The sequence below is a fragment of the Phalacrocorax carbo genome, chromosome 17, assembly GCF_963921805.1.
Source record: "Phalacrocorax carbo chromosome 17, bPhaCar2.1, whole genome shotgun sequence".
In the NCBI taxonomy this organism is placed as follows: domain Eukaryota; kingdom Metazoa; phylum Chordata; class Aves; order Suliformes; family Phalacrocoracidae; genus Phalacrocorax; species Phalacrocorax carbo.
The window spans coordinates 5,434,539-5,455,966 of NC_087529.1; the positions used below are offsets into that span (position 1 = coordinate 5,434,539).

At 51.0% G+C, this 21,428-nt stretch overlaps 2 protein-coding genes across 4 annotated transcripts in view; one reads left to right on the plus strand and one right to left on the minus strand.

Moving 5' to 3' along the window:
- Positions 1-12,020, plus strand: part of AATF (apoptosis antagonizing transcription factor) — a 57,779-nt gene extending 45,759 nt beyond the window's left edge. The window contains exon 12 of the mRNA XM_064467725.1: positions 10,768-12,020. Coding sequence (XP_064323795.1) covers positions 10,768-10,831 — 64 coding nt within the window. The 3' untranslated portion in view covers positions 10,832-12,020. The remainder of the gene's footprint in view (positions 1-10,767) is intronic.
- Positions 12,021-17,117: 5,097 nt separating this feature from the next.
- The window catches only part of ACACA (acetyl-CoA carboxylase alpha), a 111,224-nt gene continuing 106,913 nt past the window's right edge, over positions 17,118-21,428 (minus strand). For all 3 annotated transcript variants that reach the window (XM_064467723.1, XM_064467724.1, XM_064467722.1), the window contains 2 exons: positions 21,178-21,314; positions 17,118-19,825 (listed from right to left, as the gene is read on the minus strand). In XM_064467723.1, the coding sequence (XP_064323793.1) occupies positions 19,699-19,825; positions 21,178-21,314 (264 nt within the window). In that variant the 3' untranslated portion in view covers positions 17,118-19,698. The remainder of the gene's footprint in view (positions 19,826-21,177; positions 21,315-21,428) is intronic.

Genomic DNA, 21,428 nt, shown 5'->3' on the forward strand with positions numbered 1-21,428 from the left:
GCAAATATGCAACAGTGATCTAATCAGCTGGAACAACAGCAATATTTTAACTGGCGCTACCTTTTAACAGCATCATTAAGGGCTCTCATTACTCTTTTATTAGAGGCTCACTCTATTTCTTATCAGATTACAGAATGAACATAACTCATGGCACTGATTTGATCTCTTGTTAAAGAGGATTACAGCTTTGCATTAACTTGGATTGACACGGTTTATAATTTGCTGTTGATACACATGCTGGCAGTGTCACATGTTTGACCCCCTCCCCACAGCACCGCTGAGGAAAAGGACACCCATACATCATCATTAAAGATGGCACCCAGTGCAGAAATGGGAGGCAAAAGGAGGCTTTTCTGCAGTAAAGTCAGGCAGGACAAAAGAGACGTGTTCTCAAGTGCAAGCTGAAATTCTAAACGGGAATTTCTAACTGGGTGAACGTGGGGGAGAATATATTGGCTTTTAGATAGGTTGCTTTTTACCTTGGCAAATGGTTCTTCATTACAGAGGAGGACTTTGCATCCGTTATGAGCCAAATTAGGGGGAGGAAGGTGGCTGTAATGGGACTGTGTCAAACCATGCAGTTCCATCCACAACGTGAGGCACAGAAACCTTTCTGGGGGCTGGGAAGATTTCCCCTGCTCTTCTCAGACCTCTCAACATTGTGATTGTCATCAGTTAGTGAACTGGTCCCTGCCTTCGGGAAGTGTTGGTCATACACCACCAGCTGATGGTGTTAGTTTAGCCAGATAACCAGTTTGCCTGTGGTGGGAGTTACCTTACTGTCATGTCCCTGGTGTGTAGGAATGCCAGGCAACTGGGGCTTCAAGCTAGGGATGCATGTCCGTGTTGCGGCTCCCTTCGTCCAGCCCCTGAGTCAGCACTGCCCATGCAGTAGGGCTGATCACAGTGTATTTCCCCTGCTTTTTTTTTTTTTTTTTTTTTTTTTTTGGGTATGTGGTCAAGTGCTGACCAGGTATTTCCAGTGCACCATACTTAGCATAGATAAGTATCTATATAGATATAAGTATCTATATAGATACCTCTATGTATATACATACATATATAAACAGTCTCTCCACACCTGTGGTGGTATGTTTTGTGTCTGACTTTGGAAGGGCAGACTTGCAAGGCTGCAGAATTAGGCTCAGGGCAGGAATCACTGCCTGAAATCCCATGGCCAAGTGCAAGAAATAAAGCCCATGGCTCCAGCAGTCCCATTGGCCTCAGGTCATGCTTGGTAGAAGAGCACCCAGCCTGCTCTTGTTCTTGCATGAGCAGACCAGTGCCTGCTTGGAAGCTGAATTAAGATGCAGATTATCTAGTTGCCAGTAAGGTTTGGATTAGAAGCATTTCCCTTGGATTCAGCAAGGACGTTGTGTATTTTCCCAAGCAACATTCTCACTCTTGCAGTGCTTTAGAATCATAGAATAACTTAGGTTGGAAAAGGTCTTTAAGATCATCGAGTCCAACCATTAACCCAACATTGCCAAGTCCACCACTAAACCATGTCCCCAGGCACCGCATCTACATGTCTTTTAAATACCTCCAGGGATGGTGACTCCACCACTTCCCTGGGCAGCCTGTTCTAGAGCTTGACAAGCCTTTTGGTGAAGAAATGTTTCCTAACATCAAACCTAAACCTTCCCTGGTGCAACTTGAGGCTATTTCCTTTTGTCCTATCACTTCTTACTTGGGAGAAGAGACCAAGCACCTCACTACAGCCTCCTTTCAGGCAGCTGCAGAGAGCGAGAAGGTCTCCCCTCAGCCTCCTCTTCTCCAGGCTAAACCCCCCCAGCCCCCTCAGCCACCCCCCAGCACACTTGTGCTCCAGACCCCGCCCCAGCCCCACTGCCCTTCTCTGGACACGCTCCAGCCCCTCAAGGGCCTTCTTGTCCCGAGGGGCCCAAACCTGAGCCCAGCATTCGAGGTGGGGCCTCCCCAGGGCCGAGCACAGGGGCCCCATCCCTGCCCGGCTCCTGCTGGCCACAGCAGTGCTGGCACAAGCCCGGGGGCTGGTGGTTTCCTTTATCTAGGCAGGAGTTCTACAGAGAACAAGGGAGACTTAAAGGGGAGTAAGTATTTGGCTCAATGAAGTTGCGTTGTTTTCCATTTTTGTATTTCGATAGCGTATCGGACTGCGGTTACACTGAAGTGCATCTGACACGAGCAAAAACAACACAGTGTTTTTTCCAATATGCTTTTTCATTGCACATGGTAAACATCCAACACTAAAACAAGACAAGTGTCACTGTGTGTCTTGCTGCAAGCAGAGTGGAGTATGTAGTAGGAAATCCTGGTATTAAAAGATTAATTTACTTCTATGACATAAGAGTTTAATATAAAAACATTTTTTTAAAAAAAAGTTGGTGAGATACCAGCATTTAACTTAGCTCACTTTGTACTTCGGGTATTAAAACACCATGAGATTAGATTAATGGAGGAATTTGGGCTCTGCGATTGTCAATCCAGTACGTTCACCATTGCAGAAGTCCCTGAAAGGAGGCAAAGCCCTTCCTTCTGGAACAACTGAACCAGCGGCTTCTGTGCTGCGCTGCAGAAACATTGGGTGACTGTGTCGGTGTGAGGAGAATTATTCTCAGTTTATATAGACACAGCCTGGAAGAAAGGTTGTGCTGCTTCGTATTGGCTGTGTTTTGGGACACAAAGGGCGTAGCGGTAAGGTGCGGGGCAGTCTCTCAGCGTGTGCGGTGCTCTGACATTTTAGAGAAAGCTGGTGTTTCTGGCATGAGGCTGTGGGTGGGAGGGCAAGCTGCCTACCTGGGCTCTGTGGCTTCTGGAAGAGCCCCCTGGTGTGGCAGGGACCCTCTGGGGTCCGTCGGGGGAGATGTAGGGACCCTCCTGGGGAGGTGATGTGTACCCTGCTGCACACCCTGAGCTGGCTCGTTTGGGAGCTGGGTGCTTAGTGTGGGGAGACCTGAGCTGTGCTGGGAACTGAGAAAAAAAGCATGTGTTGTCCTGTGAAACTAAACCTGTTGGTCCTGAGGCGCCGTGGCTTCGGTATCATTCTGCCCTTTGTGTATCGTTTTGTTTGGTGGATTTTATCCCCCTAACCTTTGACTTAGCCTTAGAAGTCAGCTCGTGTAGGTGCAGTTGCGTATCCCATATCACTTTTAACTGTAGTTGTTAGAAGGTTTGGTATTTGAACAAGGAGTTTTTGTGTATTTTGAAGCCAGCAGTAGTGAAGTGGTGTACGTGACCCCGGTTAGTGCCAATGGGCTGAAATCATCGTGTCCCAACATTTGATGTTTGACATGCCTAGTAAGAAGACAGACGCCTCTGTTATGGAAATTTCCTTTTTAAAGGGAAAAAAAATAACCTGTTAAGAGCTGCAAGATGATTTGTCGTCCTTCCTTTGTGAGACAATTTGTCTTCTCCTGCATCAAATCTGTTATAAAACAGGCAAGCTGTGAAAGAGGGAAATCATCCTAGGAATATGGGATGTTAAGGTACACAAAGAATGGTCCCCTCCGTGCAGCTGCGTGCACGTCTGCACAGGGCGCTCGCACATGCAGCATTACAGTGGCTGCTCTGCTCAAATACCCATCTAAAAACAGAGACTGAGAAAGCAACATTTTATGAATTTCATGGGGAAATTAAAGCTGCTGAAAAGCATGCCAGCAGAGCGAGCTGGAGGTTTCTGAACCTCCCTATGTTTCTGAACCTCCCTACTTCTCCAGCCACTTGTCCACATCTTTTATGCTTTGTACTGCAAAAGCTTATACGAAAATGTGAATGCTATTGGGACCAAAATCAGGATGAGAGAGGTGCCATCTCTGCTCCCGTTAATGCTGTCCTGAGCTCCAGGCTGGTCAACAGGCAGATGGCTGTGTGCTGGTGTAAGGGGGAAGTGTTCAGAATTGGTGACAGAGATGGCAGGTCTGAAACCCGGGTCTGGTTAGGTCTGGGGGACGGTACCCTGAGCAGCAGCCCTTCCGTCTCTCTGCTGTCCTCCTGCTCCCCACCCCATCCCCAGATCCAGCCTCACAAAATGTGCAGAGTCCCTTTGTTTAGGGCAAGAGCCAGCTTTCTGAAATATTTATAAATCTTGTGCCTGGTCTCATGAGACAAACCAGAGGTCACATGTCACCTTTCATAATTTAAAGCCGTGGGGCTAAAAGCATTTGCACAGACTTGAAGGACCCAATCCTGACCTGCCTGAGCGAGAGGGAATTGCGGCAGACCTTTCTGAATCTCCTTCAAGCGCCGGGCACGGTGATGAGAGCCGTCTGGCTGTGTAATTTATAGCTGGAGTTGCACGCTCTGGTTTTGGGCCGTAGCGGGGAACCGAGTGAGAGAGTGCCATCTCGTGGGCCTGCCTTCCCGGCCAGCGCCACGCTACCCGCACCGCACCGCACGCCGGACACCCCGCAGCGCTCTGCTCTGCCCTTCAGGCCCCTCGCTTTAAGGCACGGGTATTTAAATTCTGCTTTGATGATTGCCACTGCTCGTTTTGCTCCATGTCATCGGCTGTAGTAGCATGGGTTTGTCACCGTGGAAATACCAGAGCAGGGAATGCATGTTGGAAGGCGTGTGAAAACACAGCCAAATCCCACACGCGTTACGTTTAGGGTAATGACTTTGACTAGAAATTGAGAAATAGAGGGCTTCAGCTTGTTTTATCTTCCTGGGCACCTGCTCTGCTTGCTGGGCGCCTTGCAATCTGAATTTTGCACTGGCGGACAAAAGATTCCTTAGGATACAGACAGAAAGTTTTCTAAGAAAATGGTCAGCCCTCTGTTCCACAGCCAGCCTCAGTTTCATCAGGAGGTGTGTGTTTTTCATCCATCCTTTCTTCATGGGTGTTTATGCTGTATCTTCTGCCAGTTTTTGGGAATTAAAAATTCATTGTTCCCAATGGAGGATGTCAGTAGGAATGGGGTAGGTGTAGTTATAGTTATTTCAGTACTGCTTGGGGCATATTCTAAATTATCTTTTTTTTTTTTTTTTGGCCTGGCAGAAGAGAAGAAGTAAAAGGTACATGGGAAAAGGTAGAGAAATTTGTTGGGGGGTATTTTTACTAAAGCAGCAGAGCAGTGGCTCATGCAGAATTGCTATAGTGATAACACTTAAAAAAAAAAAAAAAAAAACCAAAAAAAAACCCCAAACAAACTGAATTTTCCCCCTTGATATTGTTCTACTAGTTTACCGAACTCTATTTAAAAAAAAGTAACGTGACTATAATCACACAAAATCGTACAGCATTAGCTGTGCTCCCCTCCCGTGTGCAGGTATGTGTGTGTTCTCCCCTTTGTATATTTGGTGGAATAGTGCTACTGCAGATGGGCAAAGTAGATTTCTGGGGAACTGTTAACAGTTTTTATGATTTATATTTTGATGATTCATATATTTATCAAATGTACTGTTGCTATTTATATTCACCCAGGGAACTCCTGCCCTCTGTGTGTGTTTCCTCGCTCTCTGTTGCAAGGATTTTGCCTACAAATGTGTGTAGCAGCAAGGCCTGGGATTTGGAGGGGGGGTGAAGTCCACTGTCCATTAGCACACAAAGCTCACTGTCTGAAGTAGCTGTTCCTTTTATTTAATTTTTTAAAATAACATTGTGGACATGAAATCACCAGTTTGCGGGGAGCTGCTCAGCATTTCTGCAGCGCCGTGGAGCTGGGGCTGGGGTTGAGCCGGGCCTTGGCACCTCTTCTGCGCGCAGCCGGATCCTTTGTCTGCAAAGCGCACGTCGCAGCGCCGTGGCGGGGGCTCCCTGCGGCCGGGAGCGTTGCTGTGACCGTGCCAAGGGCTCTGCAAGCGTTAAGCCGCGAATGGGAAGGCAGGCGAGCTGCTGGCTTCGTGCTTGCGCGGGGAATGCCCTCCCCGGAGCCCGCAGCGTGGCCGGGGTGGTGAGCAGTGCCGGGGCATCCCCTCCTTGCTCGTCCCGCAGAACCAGCGTAGCCGCAACCGAGTCGCAAATTGCATCGAAAATAGGATTCTTCTAACTGCGCAGGGGCACAAGAGCAGAATAAACCACCTCCCTCACATATACCTTTTGTCTCAGACTGCTGGTGCGTTGAAAGAAAGGGCTGTGCAAACTTTCTAGGTGCCTGTGGAGCGGGCCCTGGAGCGGGGAAGGGGTGAGTGCCTGGGCACAGCGCCCCCGGTGCATCGAGCACCTGTGCCGTCCTCTGCCTTTGGAGTCAGCTCAGAAGAAATGCATAAATAATTAAGCCAAGGTACTTACACACACATGTTTTATGGCAAATGGCTGTGTGGTTCGTGATCATTTTTTCCAGAAACAGGTTTTATGATAATATAGTAAAAATATTAAATTAGAAAATGCCTCACTAAGGGTGATAAAACCTTACTACAGTGGAAATAGGTAATTATCCCCTCTACAGCCTAAATGACAGTTTAAAAGAAATAAAAATGTTAGTGCTCATTACTTGCTTTTGTAGGTTGCAATAAAGGGTAAGTTAAATTTTAATTCAAGGAAGACCCCTGTATCGACCTGCTTCTTCCACACTCTCTACCCGAGGTGTAAGTACTGTTAATTACTCGCATAGGTTATTCCTCAGCACATTGCTAAGACCAGTACCTCTTTGTGCTGAAGTCACCTTCCCTTCATCTGGAGGTAGCGGACTTGCAGTGGGGTGGGTTGTTTCAACTCAGTGGCTCAGGTCTGATGTTCAATACAGGTGGGTGGAGGAGAGAAATTTTATATTTTTTAGCCAAAATCCAAGTTCATTATGCGTAGCCTTAAGGGGGCTGAAAGTATTAAAATCCACACTTACCCTGGTGAATTGAAACGGAGACAAGGTTAAACCTGGAGGATTGATGAGTTTTACTCTCTGCATGGTTAAATCCTGCTGAGGAGAGATGCTGTAGAAGAAGGGTAGCCTTAGATGATGGGAAGAGGAAAAAAAAAGGTGGTTTGTTTTTATTTTCAGGGTGAAATATTTGTTCTGTTGTGTTTTGTTCTGAATATTGTTCTGTTTTGGGGGTGGTGGGGTTACCTGTTTTCTCTCCTCCCGTCACTCTCAGCCAGGGTGTCTACCCATGCTGTGTTACTATCCACACAGCTCCACTCGAGTCCTTACTCCAGCAGACGTTGCCAGCGCCGTGCCTGGCAGGACGGGGGCTGCGGGGATGCTGGGCTTGGCGCTGCAGGGCCTGCCTGCAGCTGCGGGGGAAACCCCTCTTCGCACCCGTGAAACCTGGGGTGCGAACGTCGGAGTCTGCCAGTGCTGGCAACATTTCTCTGCCCGGGAAGACAAATTCTTGCTTGAAGTCTCCCTGGGCCCTGCTTGCTTGAAAAATGACTGTTTGTTTAAAATTTGAGGGGTTGGAGCAAATTCAGCATTGATCCCTGAACTCTTGTACCCGTCAGAAGACTATTAAAAACCAAAAATGAAGACAAAAGCCTGAGGACACTAGTTCTCCACCAGTGGGAAAGGCCAAGGCAGGCTGCAAAGAAACATTGTTTTTGGCTTTTGCCTGCTCACCAGAAAAGACAGAAATTCTTGTGGTCCTTGGCTTGTTTCTCTGGGGTTCCCCAGAATGTGCACGTTGTATTTGAACTTCCTTACGTTGCAGGGGACTGTAAAAAAAATGAATGGATGTGTGAGAAGGGCATATGTAGAGAAACTGCAGATGGGAGCCCCTTTGTGGAGTGGAGGTGATGTCTGGGAGCAAGTCCCCTCTTAAGTTTTGCAAAATGCCTTTGAGGTGTGTTTGGCAAGCAGCCAGCGGGGCCGGAAGGTTTGAAGCCTGTTACCTGTGAATGAGGCCGGTGGACAAAACAAAAGCAGCTTCTGTTGCTCGCTGGCACCAGGGTGTGGAAGAGGAGCAGAAGACCTGCACGCAGCGTGCCGCGAGTGCGTGCCATGGTCAGGCTGAACAGGGTCTGCCTGGGAGTGGAGTCGTGGCCCTGGCAGCGCTTACGGAGGCTCCAGAAGATGATTTCTTCAGCCCAGTGCTTTGTTGCCCAAGTGACTCAGCGGCCAGAGCAAAGCGTGGGTTTATAGTCAGGACAAGGAATATCCCTACGCTGGGCAGTTTATGTCGGTGGAGGGCAGCGGAGCCATCTGCAGTGGGAGCAGTGGATCCTCCCAGGCAACAGCCGCGTCTGCAGAGCCACGTGATGGATCGGGACTAAGATCTGCAATGGGGTTTAGGTCGGCTGTACAAAGTCTGCGGGAGAGCGTACAGAGCACAGGAGATGTGTGGAGACCATGTTGTTCCTTAGCAAAGCACAAAGGGATGGGAGCGAGTCTGTGTGCGAGAGCCGCTACTTAATAGCTGAGAAGCGAACATGTCTGGTTGGTGCCTGTGCCCAGCACGCGCATTAAAGCAAACAAACTGCAGGAGCTGCACAGACTGGAAGCTTCGACCCCTGAGCTGGGGCAACGGCAGCATCCCTACGGTGGAAGAGAAAATGGAAACAATCCCGAGAAGAGGAGCCGCGAGACCCTGCTGGCTGCTGGGAGGGTTCTTCTTTGCAGGGATGCTTTCCTCTGGCACAAGAGTGAACGGGCTGGAGTCTGTCGCTGTCAGCTTCCTGAGGCCTTGCGTGGCTGCCACTACTGCACCTGCGGGCTGGAAACCGGCAAACTGAGTGCGTTTGGTGCTGTCATTTATCTTCCTTAGATTGTTTTCCTCAGTGCAATTAAATCGCCTTATTTAAAACGAGGCATATACCAGGGAGAGGGGAAAAAGTATGAAATCGGTGATGTTCCATTGAAAGTACCCAAGCCGCTCAGCCTCTCTGACAGGAGCAAGCCGCGAGTGTTTCTCTGCTTTGCCCACCTGAGTGTGAAATGATCTTCTATCAAAACACCAGTTTCAGCATTTCCCTCTCTGCTCCTGACACGCGAACCCTGCCGCAGACAGGAACTGCTGTGCGCTGCCCAGGAACTTCACCGAGATTGCGGTACAAGTGGAAACATTTGCTCAGTGTAATGACGGGGTCTGAGCCGAGCCGGCAAGGCAAGGCTGGAAGGCCGTGATTGTCGGAGGACTAAATAGCAAATGCTCTGCATTTTCCTTCCGAGCACTTGATGCAGCCTTAAAGTCGCAATGTCTGCACTGGCGGAAGAGCCGCTTGCCATCTGACTTCTTGGTTGAAACAGCAAAAGCGAGTTACGTTTATCTGTTAATAGTCAGGAAAGATGGAAAATGTTGTCAGTTTGGGTAAGGCACTCCTCTCCCTCCTCCTTTTTTTCTTTCAAGTGTCAACGTTTTTCAGCTTTTCAAGTATCAGTTCTGTTTTCTAGAAGTGTTTTGAATTTACGTTTGTGTTAAACTTGCCAAAACCTGCGCGCACACTCCTGATTTAACACAGAAACTCCAAATACAGTTTCATAGTCCTGGCTGAGCTTTGCACACAAAATACGGGGTCGACCATTTTGTCAGGTGAGGAGACGCATCCCTCGCCACAGACTCATTTTCTGAGGGTAGAGCAGCTGATTGGTTAATTAGCTTCTAAATTAATATTTATTTAAGAGATGTGGCCCTGTGAATTAGAATGGTTTCTTGTCTCAGTGGTCCATGCATGTCTGTCCAACCTCCTGCATCGCTGGGACGGACACTTTGTTCCTCGTTTTCTTCAGATTAATGGCTGGCATTTTTCTGCCGTCACTGTTCGAAACTTAGAAGTTCCTTCTTTCACGAGGCTGACAGGTAACTTTCTCCAGTGGAAGTGTCTGCAAGAAGCAGACAGTTTTCAAACCAGTTGCCATCTTTTATTGATCTGTGCAGGAGCAAGGCATCAAAGCAGCCCCTAGCGAGAATGGTCCCAGTTGTGGTCTTTATCGAGGAGGCAGCCAAAATCATGGTATCGCTGTCAGGGCTGAATTTCATCCTTTGAAGCCACATTTTACTCGTTCTTGAGCGGTGGCGAAGTCTCTTTTCTGTGCCTGTCCTGACAGATCTCCTGGCCCAGCTCCTGCAGCAGCTGCTTTCCCTGGCGCTGGCCCTGATGTGCCATCGAGGCGCCGGCCCGTGGCAGTGGGATTGTTGGGTTATTGCTCCGGTAACCCTGGTGGTTGGTGGCTTGCACTGAAGGAAAAAGACCGTCCTCTGTGTAACCAGCGCTCCGCTCCGTGTGTGCTGTTGTCTTACCACAGGCTGTTGCCTTAGAAAGTGCATGCGTAGAAAATAAGGCTCTCCCAATGTTTTTTCCTTGATTTCTAGAAACGTGTGATTTATAACAATGCTCTCTCCTTTCCCCATTTCTCTTCTCAGGTTACTTTGGTTTTAAAAATAAAGGTAACTAACACCAGCCCACTTATTTTTTTTTTGTAAAGGGAAACTTGCTCCTGTTATCAGAATTGCTGCATATGTGATATTAATTGGAATCTTGTTGCTGGGTCATTTTCATTGTTTTTCAAGTACCTTCAAGTCCAAGAAAATGTATGAAAACTAAATTATAGTCCCACGTAGACTGTCTGATTGAATCCTCCTTATGGCTCTGCGGTCTCATACATCCTATTAAAATATTCAATCTTGTTTTCTTACTTGAAGAGCCTGTCTGTAAAGGGCAAACTTATAGAAAACCTCATTCTCTAGAGATATGGTATCCAGCCACACTGAAATATTTACATATTTCTGTACTGCATGTGATTGGTCTTATGCAAGTTCTCCCCTTTGCTTGTATTTATTAATAAAGATTGTTGAATGCATTTTTAATTATACAAGGACCTTTCATTTTAAGGAGCGGATGGTTTTGCCGGTGGCCTCTTGCTTCCATTTTGACCTTGAAAAGTAACTGTCCCCCCTCCTCCTTCCTCTTTTCCCCAGGACGGAGCTATATCGTTCGCTGTTTGGAAAAATCACAAGCTCTGAAGAACCTGAGCAGAATTAGCACGGGGCCTTCGCGCCAGGATTGACCAGAAGGCAGGCTCCGCTCCGCACGCCGCCGGCCTGGCCAGTGCTCCGCGGGTACCCCTCCGTGCGCTGGACGCCGCTGCCCCGTCTCCTGACACCTCCTCCTCTGGGCAGCTCCTGGCCCTGCCCTCCTGTGGCCGCCTGAAGCTGCCCGCGAGCCCTGCGCGAGGTCTCTCCAGCTGCTGGTTTGTTGCTAAAAACCTCGCTGAAGGAACATCAAATACGGTTACTGCTAAATCACACAGGCTCAGAAAGGGGAAGGGGGGGTAGACATGTAGCTTGGCTCAACGCCCTCCCCTCTAGCTTTAACATGAACTCTGCTTCCTCCCAAAGACGATCCATTTTTAACTATTCTCTTTAAATTCCTGACCTTGATTTTGCAATCTGCTCAGCACGGGCACAGTGTTCTGCTGGGGGGAGGGAGGCACGCTTCAGACCAGCAGGGACCACCACCCCCCTCCGCAATCAGGTCACCCACGTTTGTATTAAATCCTTAGAGGTTTTTATTGGGGGGATTGGGAGGGGGGAGGTGTTTAAGTGTGCTGTTCTGGTCGTTGGCTGCCTATCTGGAATGTGTGACTTCATTTTTCATCGAGTCAAGAGGATTTAAATGTCATTTACATAATTAACATGGCCTTAAAACAGAGAAAGGTGCTCTCCCTTGCAGACAGCCAGCGCTCCCAGCTCACGCTCCCGTGTCTGAATGAGCGCTCCCCGCACACGGGGACGGTCGCTGGCTGGCGATGAGCACAACACGGGGCTACCTCGGGACGCTTCTGCAACTACAACTTATTGGTGAATTTTTCAGTCCAGCATCGATCCTGTACGCTTAATTATTTCTCCTGCTCGTGGCTCTGAGCCGTCCTGGCTTCACCGTCACCATGACACACTGTCCAAAGATCCCAGCGCGAATGTGGAACTGATGGGGGGAGACAAGTCACTTGGGGGGTCTTGTGGGGCTTTTATATCCAAAGGGCAGAAGCTGGAAATTAAATCCCCGTAAGGGGGGTGTGTGAGCCTGCTGTGATCAATCTGAACCGGAGGTTATCTTGCGTAGATAATATGTGCATAAAGACGTGTGTAAGATGGCCAGAGCCTGTGAGCACACGGATCGCGCTGTCTCTGTTGTGTTTTGCGCGAGCGCATTAAAATGCTTTGTAACCCGACTGTCCAGGCGTGGTGGGTGCAGGAGAGGTACCAGCAGCCACGGCCGCTCCCAGCCCCACCAGCACAGCGTTAACTGGCATCTTCGGTGCCACTTTGCGCAGAGGCGGAGCTGCGTGAGCAGCAAACAGCCAAAACACGCAGGGCATGATGCTGGAGAGGAAGGAGCACTGCGGGGCTGGAGCAGCCGGAGCTCATCCCCCGGCAGGCCCTGCGGTTAGCGGGGGCCCAGGCCCGGTCAGACCTGGAACGGCCGGTTCACAGGGTCAGGGCGCGGGGGAGATGAGCCCCTCTCCCCACGAGGCCCCGCTCGCGACATGAGGCCTTGTGTCCGTGAGCAGCCGGAGGTTGCTGTGGGCTCGTCGCCTCCGTGCTGAGCGGCTTCCCCGGCTTCCGACAGGCACAGGTCGGCTGCTGCAGCCGCTTGGCAGCAGCTGAGCGCTGGGTGCTGGTTTAATGACACCCAGCACGCGGCGTGAACATGTAAAGGCTTGCGATAGTATTTACATCTTTGTTCACCAACTGAAGAGCCCCATTTCTAAACTTCACAGTGAGACAGGTTGTTTTGGGTCTTCTTTTTCCCCCCGGCATAAGGTAGAACTTATCAGCTCTTCAGTGGGAACTAAATTTTACTTTTCAAATTTTTCTTATTAAGCTAAAATAAAAATGCATTCCATGTTTAAGCACGTAGCAGGTTAGAGCGGAGGGAGGGAAGCCGACTCGACAAGCCGTGCTTCCCCAGCAGACGAGGCCCAGTGTGCAGGAGCAGATGATCCCGCCTTGTGTCACCTCGCAGTGATTACCTCTTTCCCTCTGCTCCCCCAGTCCTGCTGCAGCTTGAAACGGGATGTGTTGCAACACAGTTTTATCCTTTTTTTCCCTCCACCCGTAGAAGACTCTATCTGTAGCTGCATTGTTGCACTTCCCCGTGTCCCTGGAGCTGCCTGCAGCGCTGATAGTAATTAATCATTTTTGCACCTCATCATTACGGATTTGAGTCTCCCTTCTTGTCACCTGCTTCCAGTAAACAGCTTCCCGATACCTTCAGTGCTGAATGGGGCAAAGAGCCCACCCCGCCAAGGGAGGCCCAGCGCAGCTGCAGAGACTTGGCTGCAGCCGTGGCTGGCGTGAGAAATCCTGGGTTTAAAGGCAGGATAAAAAGCGCACCGGTGTACGGGTGCAGCTCTGGCTGAATTCCGCCAGCCCTGCACAAGGTCAGCCCCACGCAGTGACCTGAGGGCCCACGTACAGCGATAATGCCTTTGGGCGAGGAGGCAGTGCGCTGCCCCAGGCTGCTTTTGTGACTCCTCTTTTTTTAAAGCGGGGAAGTAGTAGTGTGCTAATGCCATTAAACCCAACTCCTCCGACCCGCTGCGCCACTGACCGATGCCTGGGTTTTTGCCTGCTCTTCAGGCAGCCACGGGCCCGGTGCCTCAGCGCTGGCTGTGCCGGGGGGAGCCACGACTCTGTGAAGCCACCGGAGCTTCTTCCCGCCCCATTCCTCGCTGCTGCTGGGTCTTGGCCCTTGGCCCTCTCCCTCAGTGCAGGGCGAGGCGGCAGCTCAGGGCAGGCTCCCTACCCTGTGGAAGAACATAGCATTTTTTTCTTGGCTTTAGAAAATAAGTGCCAAGGTGAGTATTGACTTTGTGTGGCAAACATACGTCTCATGGATGAATAAATCTTCATGCTTGCTTGCAGCGAAGCAGGAGCTGCAGCTCTCAGGGAAGTGCATTGATTTCTCCCGTCCCCCTCCAGCTCGCAGCTCTCTGGTCAAAATTTGCCAGGTGGAAACGCGCTAAATGTCACCGTTGGCTCCTCTCTGCTGCCCTTTCTATGTCAGGACCCCCCCCCACTAATGACCTTCCGTACAGCAAAGAGCCCAGCAGCGCCGCTCACCCCTCCCGTGCAGCTCACGCAAGCTGCCAGCGCCGCAGGCAAAGCACGGGCTGGGGAGCTGAGGGAGAAGGGCCCTGTGGCTGCAGGGGAGGGTCGGTTTTTGAGACACCCGTACCAGGGTGTGGTGAGCAAGGTGTGCTCATTAGTGAGCCGGGGCGTTTGGTGCACTGCCCACCAGTGGGCTGCCCCAGGACTGTGCTTCTCCAGGCATAACCATCTTCCACAGTGAATCCCAGCAATGTCACATCCCGGTCCGCCCCAACCCCTGGCCCTGGCAAGTCCGGCTCCCCAGGAGCAGCCAGAGACCAGCGCGACACCGGCACAAGCCGCACACCGCAAGGCGAGGCGGGTGCCGCATCCCCTGAACTGCACCTGTACTTATTTTCTGAGACGCAGCAAAGCTGTGCGCGCTTTGAATATCATTAAAATCTCATGGTTTAATAACCACGATTCTGAAAGGCATCAAGGGGAGTAAATTAGCTGCTTCCAAACTTTGTGTCAGTGGAATGGTTTCACGCTGCTCCTGCTGTCAGAGCAGGCATTAAGCATGTTTAACAGAGTGCCACATCCTTACCCTGCTTTGGGGTTTGCGCTGCTGGCAAGGTGTCTGGCCTCTCTTTGTGGCCGAGGCTCGGGGCGCTGCTGGTCCACGCTGCGGCTCTGCCACCCCTTTCCGGTTTGACTTCTGTGTCCTTTAAAGTTGTAGCACCAGGGCACTTGGGGTTTTTTTTAAACTCTCCTCTTTTTTTTTTGAGAGCGAGCGCAGGATGTAATGTTAAAAGGGTAATATGAAACACTTTAAATGTGATAACTTCTCGTTCGTATTGTTTGAAGAGATAAGAGTCAAAGCCCTACTAAGCATGCTTTTGAATTTACTTATCAGTGTTTAAGCAGGCTTTTCTCCCTGCCATCCCCACCACCACCTGGGTAGTGTGATACACGGCGAGAACCTGGGCTGGCAGCACCAGCTTATGAGGGCCCCGTTTCATCTGCTGACCTTGCTGGTAAGGGCAGCGCTTTATTCCTGGCATGAAAATGGGCCCTCGCTTGGATTTGAATATGCTGCAGGAGAAAGCGCAGCCTGCGTAATCCCCGCGTAACAACCCATCAGAGCCGCCGCCCGGCGAGGCTGCGGCGGTGCCAGGCCCGTGCCCCGCAGCGGGGCAGCGCCGCAGTGGTGCCGGTGGGCGTCTTGCACCACCAGCCCCCAGCGCGCGCGAGGGTCGGGCGCTTGGCCAGGGCCGGTGGTGGGTACGTGGGTGCGGGAGGAGGCTGGGCTGTGCGTGATGCACCAGCCCCCCCCCCGATCCGGGTGACGCGGGGCAGGCGATGCCCCGTCCCGGCCCGCTGCTTCGGGCGGCTCACAGCAATCGCCTCTGCCATTGTGGGGTTCTGGCACGGCCAGATGCTTTGAGAGCTGTTTAATAAGGGTACAGATAACCAGGAAGATTTCCACTAAGTTTTCCTAATGCTGCCAATTAACAGCAAGTGAGATATTCCCCCTCCCCCAAGAATATTAATTTATTAATGCATGATACAGCTGCTAATTAGTACCTACACAAATGGGCATTATACCTCTGCAAAATATCACACAGCACCTAGAAGGTATATTGGGGAATTATGTGTGTGATGGGGGGACAGAGGGGCTGTGTTAATCCTCCCCCCAACCCCACAATAGCAAAGAATTTCAACTTTCAGACAAACAACTTCATTTACAAGTGTGTCTCTAATTAGCTGCAGAATTAGTAAAGCAGAGTTTTTCCCCCATAGATCGGCCAAACCCCTGAGGGAGGCTGTGGAATAGAGAGAATCGCATTTCCAATTATTTTGTTGAATTGCTAATTTAGTTATTGTGCCTGGCGTAATTGTGATGGGTATTGGGTGTGCAATTCAATTTGTTTTAAATATTTGTGGGAAGGCTGATCAGTAATGGAGCTGACCTATTTCATGGCCCAAATTGAGAGAAGAGACTAAAACAAAAAACAGCTACAAAGCCACAGTTTGTCTCAGTTTTTATTTTGATGTCTCTCATCCCTCTTAAGCCTGTTGATGCAACAAAAGGTTTACATTAAAAGATGATGGCACTTTGATCTTGGGCTTTTGAGAGCTTACAGCTTTGGTACTTCTTTTCTTGGCATTTTAATATGTAGATATTTTAGGCTAAAGAGTTTTAAATGTGTTTCTGGAGTTCAGTAGGGTCCGTCCCCTCACACACCCCTCCTCCCCCTCCCCTCAGTTATCTCTGTTAAGGTGATTTATGTTTTTAACTATCAGGATTCCGGTTTGAGAAATATGTGAAAAATGACTGCTGGAGTTGTGTTTGCCAATTGCCAACACAATTTGTGTTGGCCAATTCAACATGTCACGCTAATGCTCACCTTTAACGTGGGGAATTCTGAAAGGTGTTTGTGTTTCCTGGGCTCCCGGGTTAGCAGCGGACAGAAGCCCTTCAACCGAAGGTCCCGGCGCTTCATTTCCCGCGGGCTCCTGCTGAGCCAGTCCCTGCCTACGTACCAGCTCCGGGGAGAGGGTTCACGGACGGTCTCCCACCACCCTCAGAAGCAATCACCGGGGCTGGGTTTTTCCTTTCTGTTTGTTTCAGTCACTGTAACGGTCAGAAAATAAATCCATGGAGGAGAACCAGGACTCGCTACTGGCTGGGATGGGGCTGTGGGCTGGGAGTTATGCCCAGAGCCTTGAGCTGAGAGCGGAGCCCGTGGTGGGACAAGGAGCTGGTCCTTCTGCCCTGGCACCCACCGCTCCAGCACAGCTTGGTGCCCACAGTCCAGCTCCTCCCGCTGCTGAGGAGGCAAAGTGGGCACGGTGAAGCTCTGGGAAAGGTAAATACTCGTGTCTGATTTGTATGACGCGTACTGCTTTCCTCGGGCTGGCTGAGGCGTCAGGACGGGCTTTGCCCTGTGGGGTTACATCTCAGAAGGTTTATTTCAAACATCTGCCAAGACGGTAGGAACAAGAGCGGCGACAGGGGCCTGGCGAGAGGCAGTGCTTTGTGACGAGCCCGAGCAGCTCAGGTCAGGGGCACGGCTGAAACCACAAGGCACTTTGGCTCCGTCCTCCCGCATCAACAGCCACCAGACCTCGTTCGAGAGTTGCCGCATAAAACTTGCTCTTAAGGAGAAGCAGAGCTCCCTGAGGGGTGCTCAGGACAAGGGGTGACAGATTTCCACTCCTGGCAACAGAGACGTAATTCATTCTTTTTATTAAAAGAAATTGAGGTAAGTGAAATACTTCAGCACCAGCGAGAACCGTATGTAGCGGGGCGGTTTCCCCGCCGCCCCGCCGCGCTGCGTAACTGACCCGCAGACCTGCGGCACCAGCGCCGCGGCCACAGCCGGGGCTGGGGGAGGAGGGCCGGGACGCTGCCGCGGTGCTGCCGCAGGCCCGGACCCCCACAGGCCTCAGAGGGCTCCTGCCGCACTTTGACTTCAGACCAGCTCCCATGTTACCTAATGACTGGGGGATTTTTTTGGAGCTACTTTACCCCCAAATTAAGCCTGACCCAGTGCCTGTAACGCTGAAGCAGAGGCGTCTGCTCCTGCCCAGCACGCACGAGACACTGGCAGCGGCAGCTCCCGCCCCAAGCAGAAGGAACTGCGCACCGCGCACGGAGACATTTCCCGTAACGCCTGCAGACATCCTGGGTAAGGGGCTGACTTGTGACGCCACCACGTAGGAAATGCTGGCGACAGCGGAGGAGCCGCCCAACGAGCCGCCCATGCCCTGATGCCCCCCGAGTGGTCCTGCCTGGCTGAGACATTCTCTGTCCTGCGTGTCCTGCTGCAGCCCACAAAGGCATAAGTAAAAGTATCTTTGGGGGTTGTTCAGGGGGCTCTCGTAGAGGAAAAAAAAAAGTCTTTTAAATCAAATAAGGGTTCTTAACTATGAAGAAGCAGCTAGTCCTTTGGCTGACAGCTCCGCCACAGGCAGGGCTGCCCCACCGCTGCTCACCCCCCGGGGAGGACAGCCGTGACCCCCGGCGCTGCGCCTCGGTTGTACCGGAGCTCTGGCACCACACGCACAGAAGGGCTGCGTTGCAGTTCAGAAGGAAAGAGCACAGAGTGAGGCACTGGCATCATTAATTAATTCTCTCATAAAGACATCCTTCTGTTTCATGCTATACTAAAAGAGGAGTTGTAAAATCTGAAATACTTTTAAGACAATCATTGGTGTAAACTCTCCAGTACTACTCAGACCACGTTCCACAGCAGTATCTACGTATTAGGGGTTGACCGTGCTTCCTCCGAGTCCCAGCTTCTCTGTTCTTTTATTACCGTCAGGAGGCCCATGACAATAAGAAAAAGGCAGCAATAAGCCAGGGACCTGGGCTGGGGCCAGCCTGCCGTGATCCATGCTGCTGCCGCACCTCCGACCTGGGCAGCCTGGCTCGGTGCCGGCACTGCACTGATCTGCCGGACATCCACTGGAGATGATTATTCCTGACCGGCTGCAAAGAGTGACCATTGGATTGGGTAAAAAATACAGCCGGTGCTAAGGAAAGAGATTACAAAAAATAACTTTCCTTATATTTCTGTCTTTCCATGTGAATAACGGCAGTCCTTTCCTCCAGCCGCACACCAGGGCCCAGCAAGCGCAGGCAGCTCTGCACGAGCCAGCTCCAGGGCAGAGGTGGGCGATAGAGAAAAAAAACTAGCTCAGATGCGTTAGGCTGACATTGCCTTTCGCAGTTCTGAGCCCACTGGTGTATCTGACTCTGTCCTTTCTCCTCCCATACCCTGGCAGGTTGTATCTGCTTTGTGCTTCAGTTACCTACTCACGTGGAAGGGATTAGCACTTACATGAAGCGTACGCGACAGTGGGGCTGCCCCATGGCCGTTATCCCTCAAAATACGTAGGGAAGGAAGAGCAGAAATGGCTGTGCAGCTGCGTTTTGGTCTCCTCTTTTACTTCCTCCTAGAAAGGCCTTTCACGCAGGTTACTGACCTCTTTCTAAAGGAATTGGGCACAAAGGCAAAGCGAGCGGCAATTTAGCCTCCAAAATCCTGCACCCATCACCTTCGCAGCCCTGGGAAGCCCAGGAGCCTTCCCCGCAGGCTGCCCGCGCGTGGGGACAGCACTGCCCACACCGGCTTAAATGCTGTTTTTCCTCTACCGCTAAGTAACCAGACAGACATTTGAAATACAAATCACCACTGGCTGACAGAGACAAGAGGGCTGACTCGGTGGTGGGCTCCACTCACCCACAGGCCGTCAGGCAGGGGGATCTTGGGCTCCCAGCCGCTCCTGGGAGGCAGAGCCTGTCCTCGGCTGCAGCAACGCTCTCGCAGGGTGTGTCATTGGCACTTGTCGGCACAAAGCTGCCGCCACCAGGCGGGGCGTGGAACGAGAAGCAGCAGGGGCACAGGGGCGTTAATTTAAACGAGCCCCTGCTTTGCTATGCCAAGACCTCACGGTACCGGAGCACCCTTCATTGCCTGGCTGTAGCGCTTTCTGGTGGCAGCCGAACAGCGAACTGATGCATTGGTCCAGTCACGCTTTGTTAAATAAATAAGGTACAGTTAGACAGCTGTAACTCAATTCCGCAGGCGCTTGTGTTTATACATTTTCCTCGTGTCTCTGGCCAAAGAACACACTTCCTCTGGTCAGTCTGATTTGAAAAAAATAAAAATGTCACTCTTCCAGCATTTCCCTGAGCCTCCCCGTCTCGGTACAGTGGTCACAGTCAAGCAGACAAAGAGCAATTCTGAGCTTTTTTTTTTTTCCCTCCACTGTACCGGGTGGGGGGAGTGTGGGAAATCGATGCTCTTACGTTGAAGAAGGCGAGTCCATTGTGGAGAGGATCCGCACGATCTCGGCTCGCTGGGTGGGTGATATATGCTGGGTCATGTGCACTATCGAATCCATGGCAACCTCCGGATTGGCCTGGACCAGGCTGGAAAGAAGCGAGAGTTAAGCGACGGCAGCCCCGACGCTCGCACTGGAGCGCATCCGACAGCTCCCCGTCAGGCCCGGGAGGGGAGGACTGAAATATGGGGTCTGTAAGAGACTGGACGAGGCAGCAGGCATTTGTGTGAACTGACTGCGAACAGCACAAGAGCTGTGCTCGCTTGGAGGCCCTTGTGCCACTCGATTTGCTGGTAGCAGACCGGCTCAGACAGGCACGGAGGCTGAAATCCTGAGAGGCCAGACCTTGTGGACCCAGGGCAGACATGGGGAGGCCAGGAGCTCCGGAGGGTGCCCTGATCCCACCAGCAGCACCTTCAGAGGCTGCCAGGAGCACCCACATCTCCCCTTCCAGATGACGCAGAGCCCCATCTGCTGTAGCAGGGATCAAGAGTCTGGTGGAAATGACGGGAGGGGATGCCCTACGGAGTCAGACAGGGGACATGGAAACCAGAGGAGCTTCACTCTGCAGTTCTGCTGTTTCAGAGGCAAAACTGCTTTAAGAGATCTCCCAGTCTAAGACATACGAATTATCAAAATGAGATCGTTCAAGCCTAGCAAAGCGTTTGGCTCACAAGGCTTAACTGGCTCCGCCGGATGAATGTCTGTGCAAGTGTGCACAATAACTCTTACAAGCAGAAGACTAGATAATCTACAAATGTTTTAGTATTTGGGGGGTTTATTTGGTATAGTTCTAAAAAGTAGTCAAAGGGAACATTTTGTGACACTGAGTGCAGAAGAAACTAGGTAGCTTGCCTGGAAACTCTGGGGCTAGAAAAAATAAAGGGAAGGAAGCCGTAAGGATGTTCTGGCCGTGTGCGGTCAGCACACTGCTTTGATGGCAGTAGCCCAGCTCAGATATGTGCCTTCTCTCCCTGCTTCATGCAGTATGCGGCCCTCTCAAATAACTTCCCATTAGCTGTCTCAAATGGAGAAAAGACACGTTAGTAGTGAAATTTCTGTGCCCTGGCTCTTCACGGCTCCTGTTTCAGTAAAGGGTGGGCATGGCCAGGGGGTTTGGATACTGCTGGGTTAGATCTCCGCTCTGCTGGCTTGTGATTTTGCTCAAGGCACCTGCACGTACAGTAGCACTACGGTGTCTGCAGGAGAAACAGGGGACGTAGACTTTGTACACATCCTCTGTTTCACTTTAGCTCCACATTTGCCCCTGTATTTGCATTTCCAAAGGAAACTGCATTTCCACATGCTCCTTACGTGTTTGCCACACAAAAAGGCAAATACACGTGAAATTCGTGTAGAACCACTTTCCTCAGCTGGGGAAGCAGACCGAGCCTTTGAAAATCCCCGTCTGCAGGGGCAGAGCGTGCGCAGTTGGCTTACCTCCGTATCTGTTTGAGGATGTAGTCCCTCGAGATGTATTTGATGTTTTCATCCACAACTGAGCGAACGCCTTCTTCTTCCGTCAGCTGTTTTTCCAGCCACTCAACCAGGTCCTTATTACTGTCCCATAAGTACGCCTGCAAACAAACCACAAGTGTCACCCGGCGGGTCCCAGCGCTGTGCGCGCTCCTGCTCCCCACGTACTGCTCCTGAAATTTAACTCGCAATTATTGGCAGCCGTGGGTAAAACA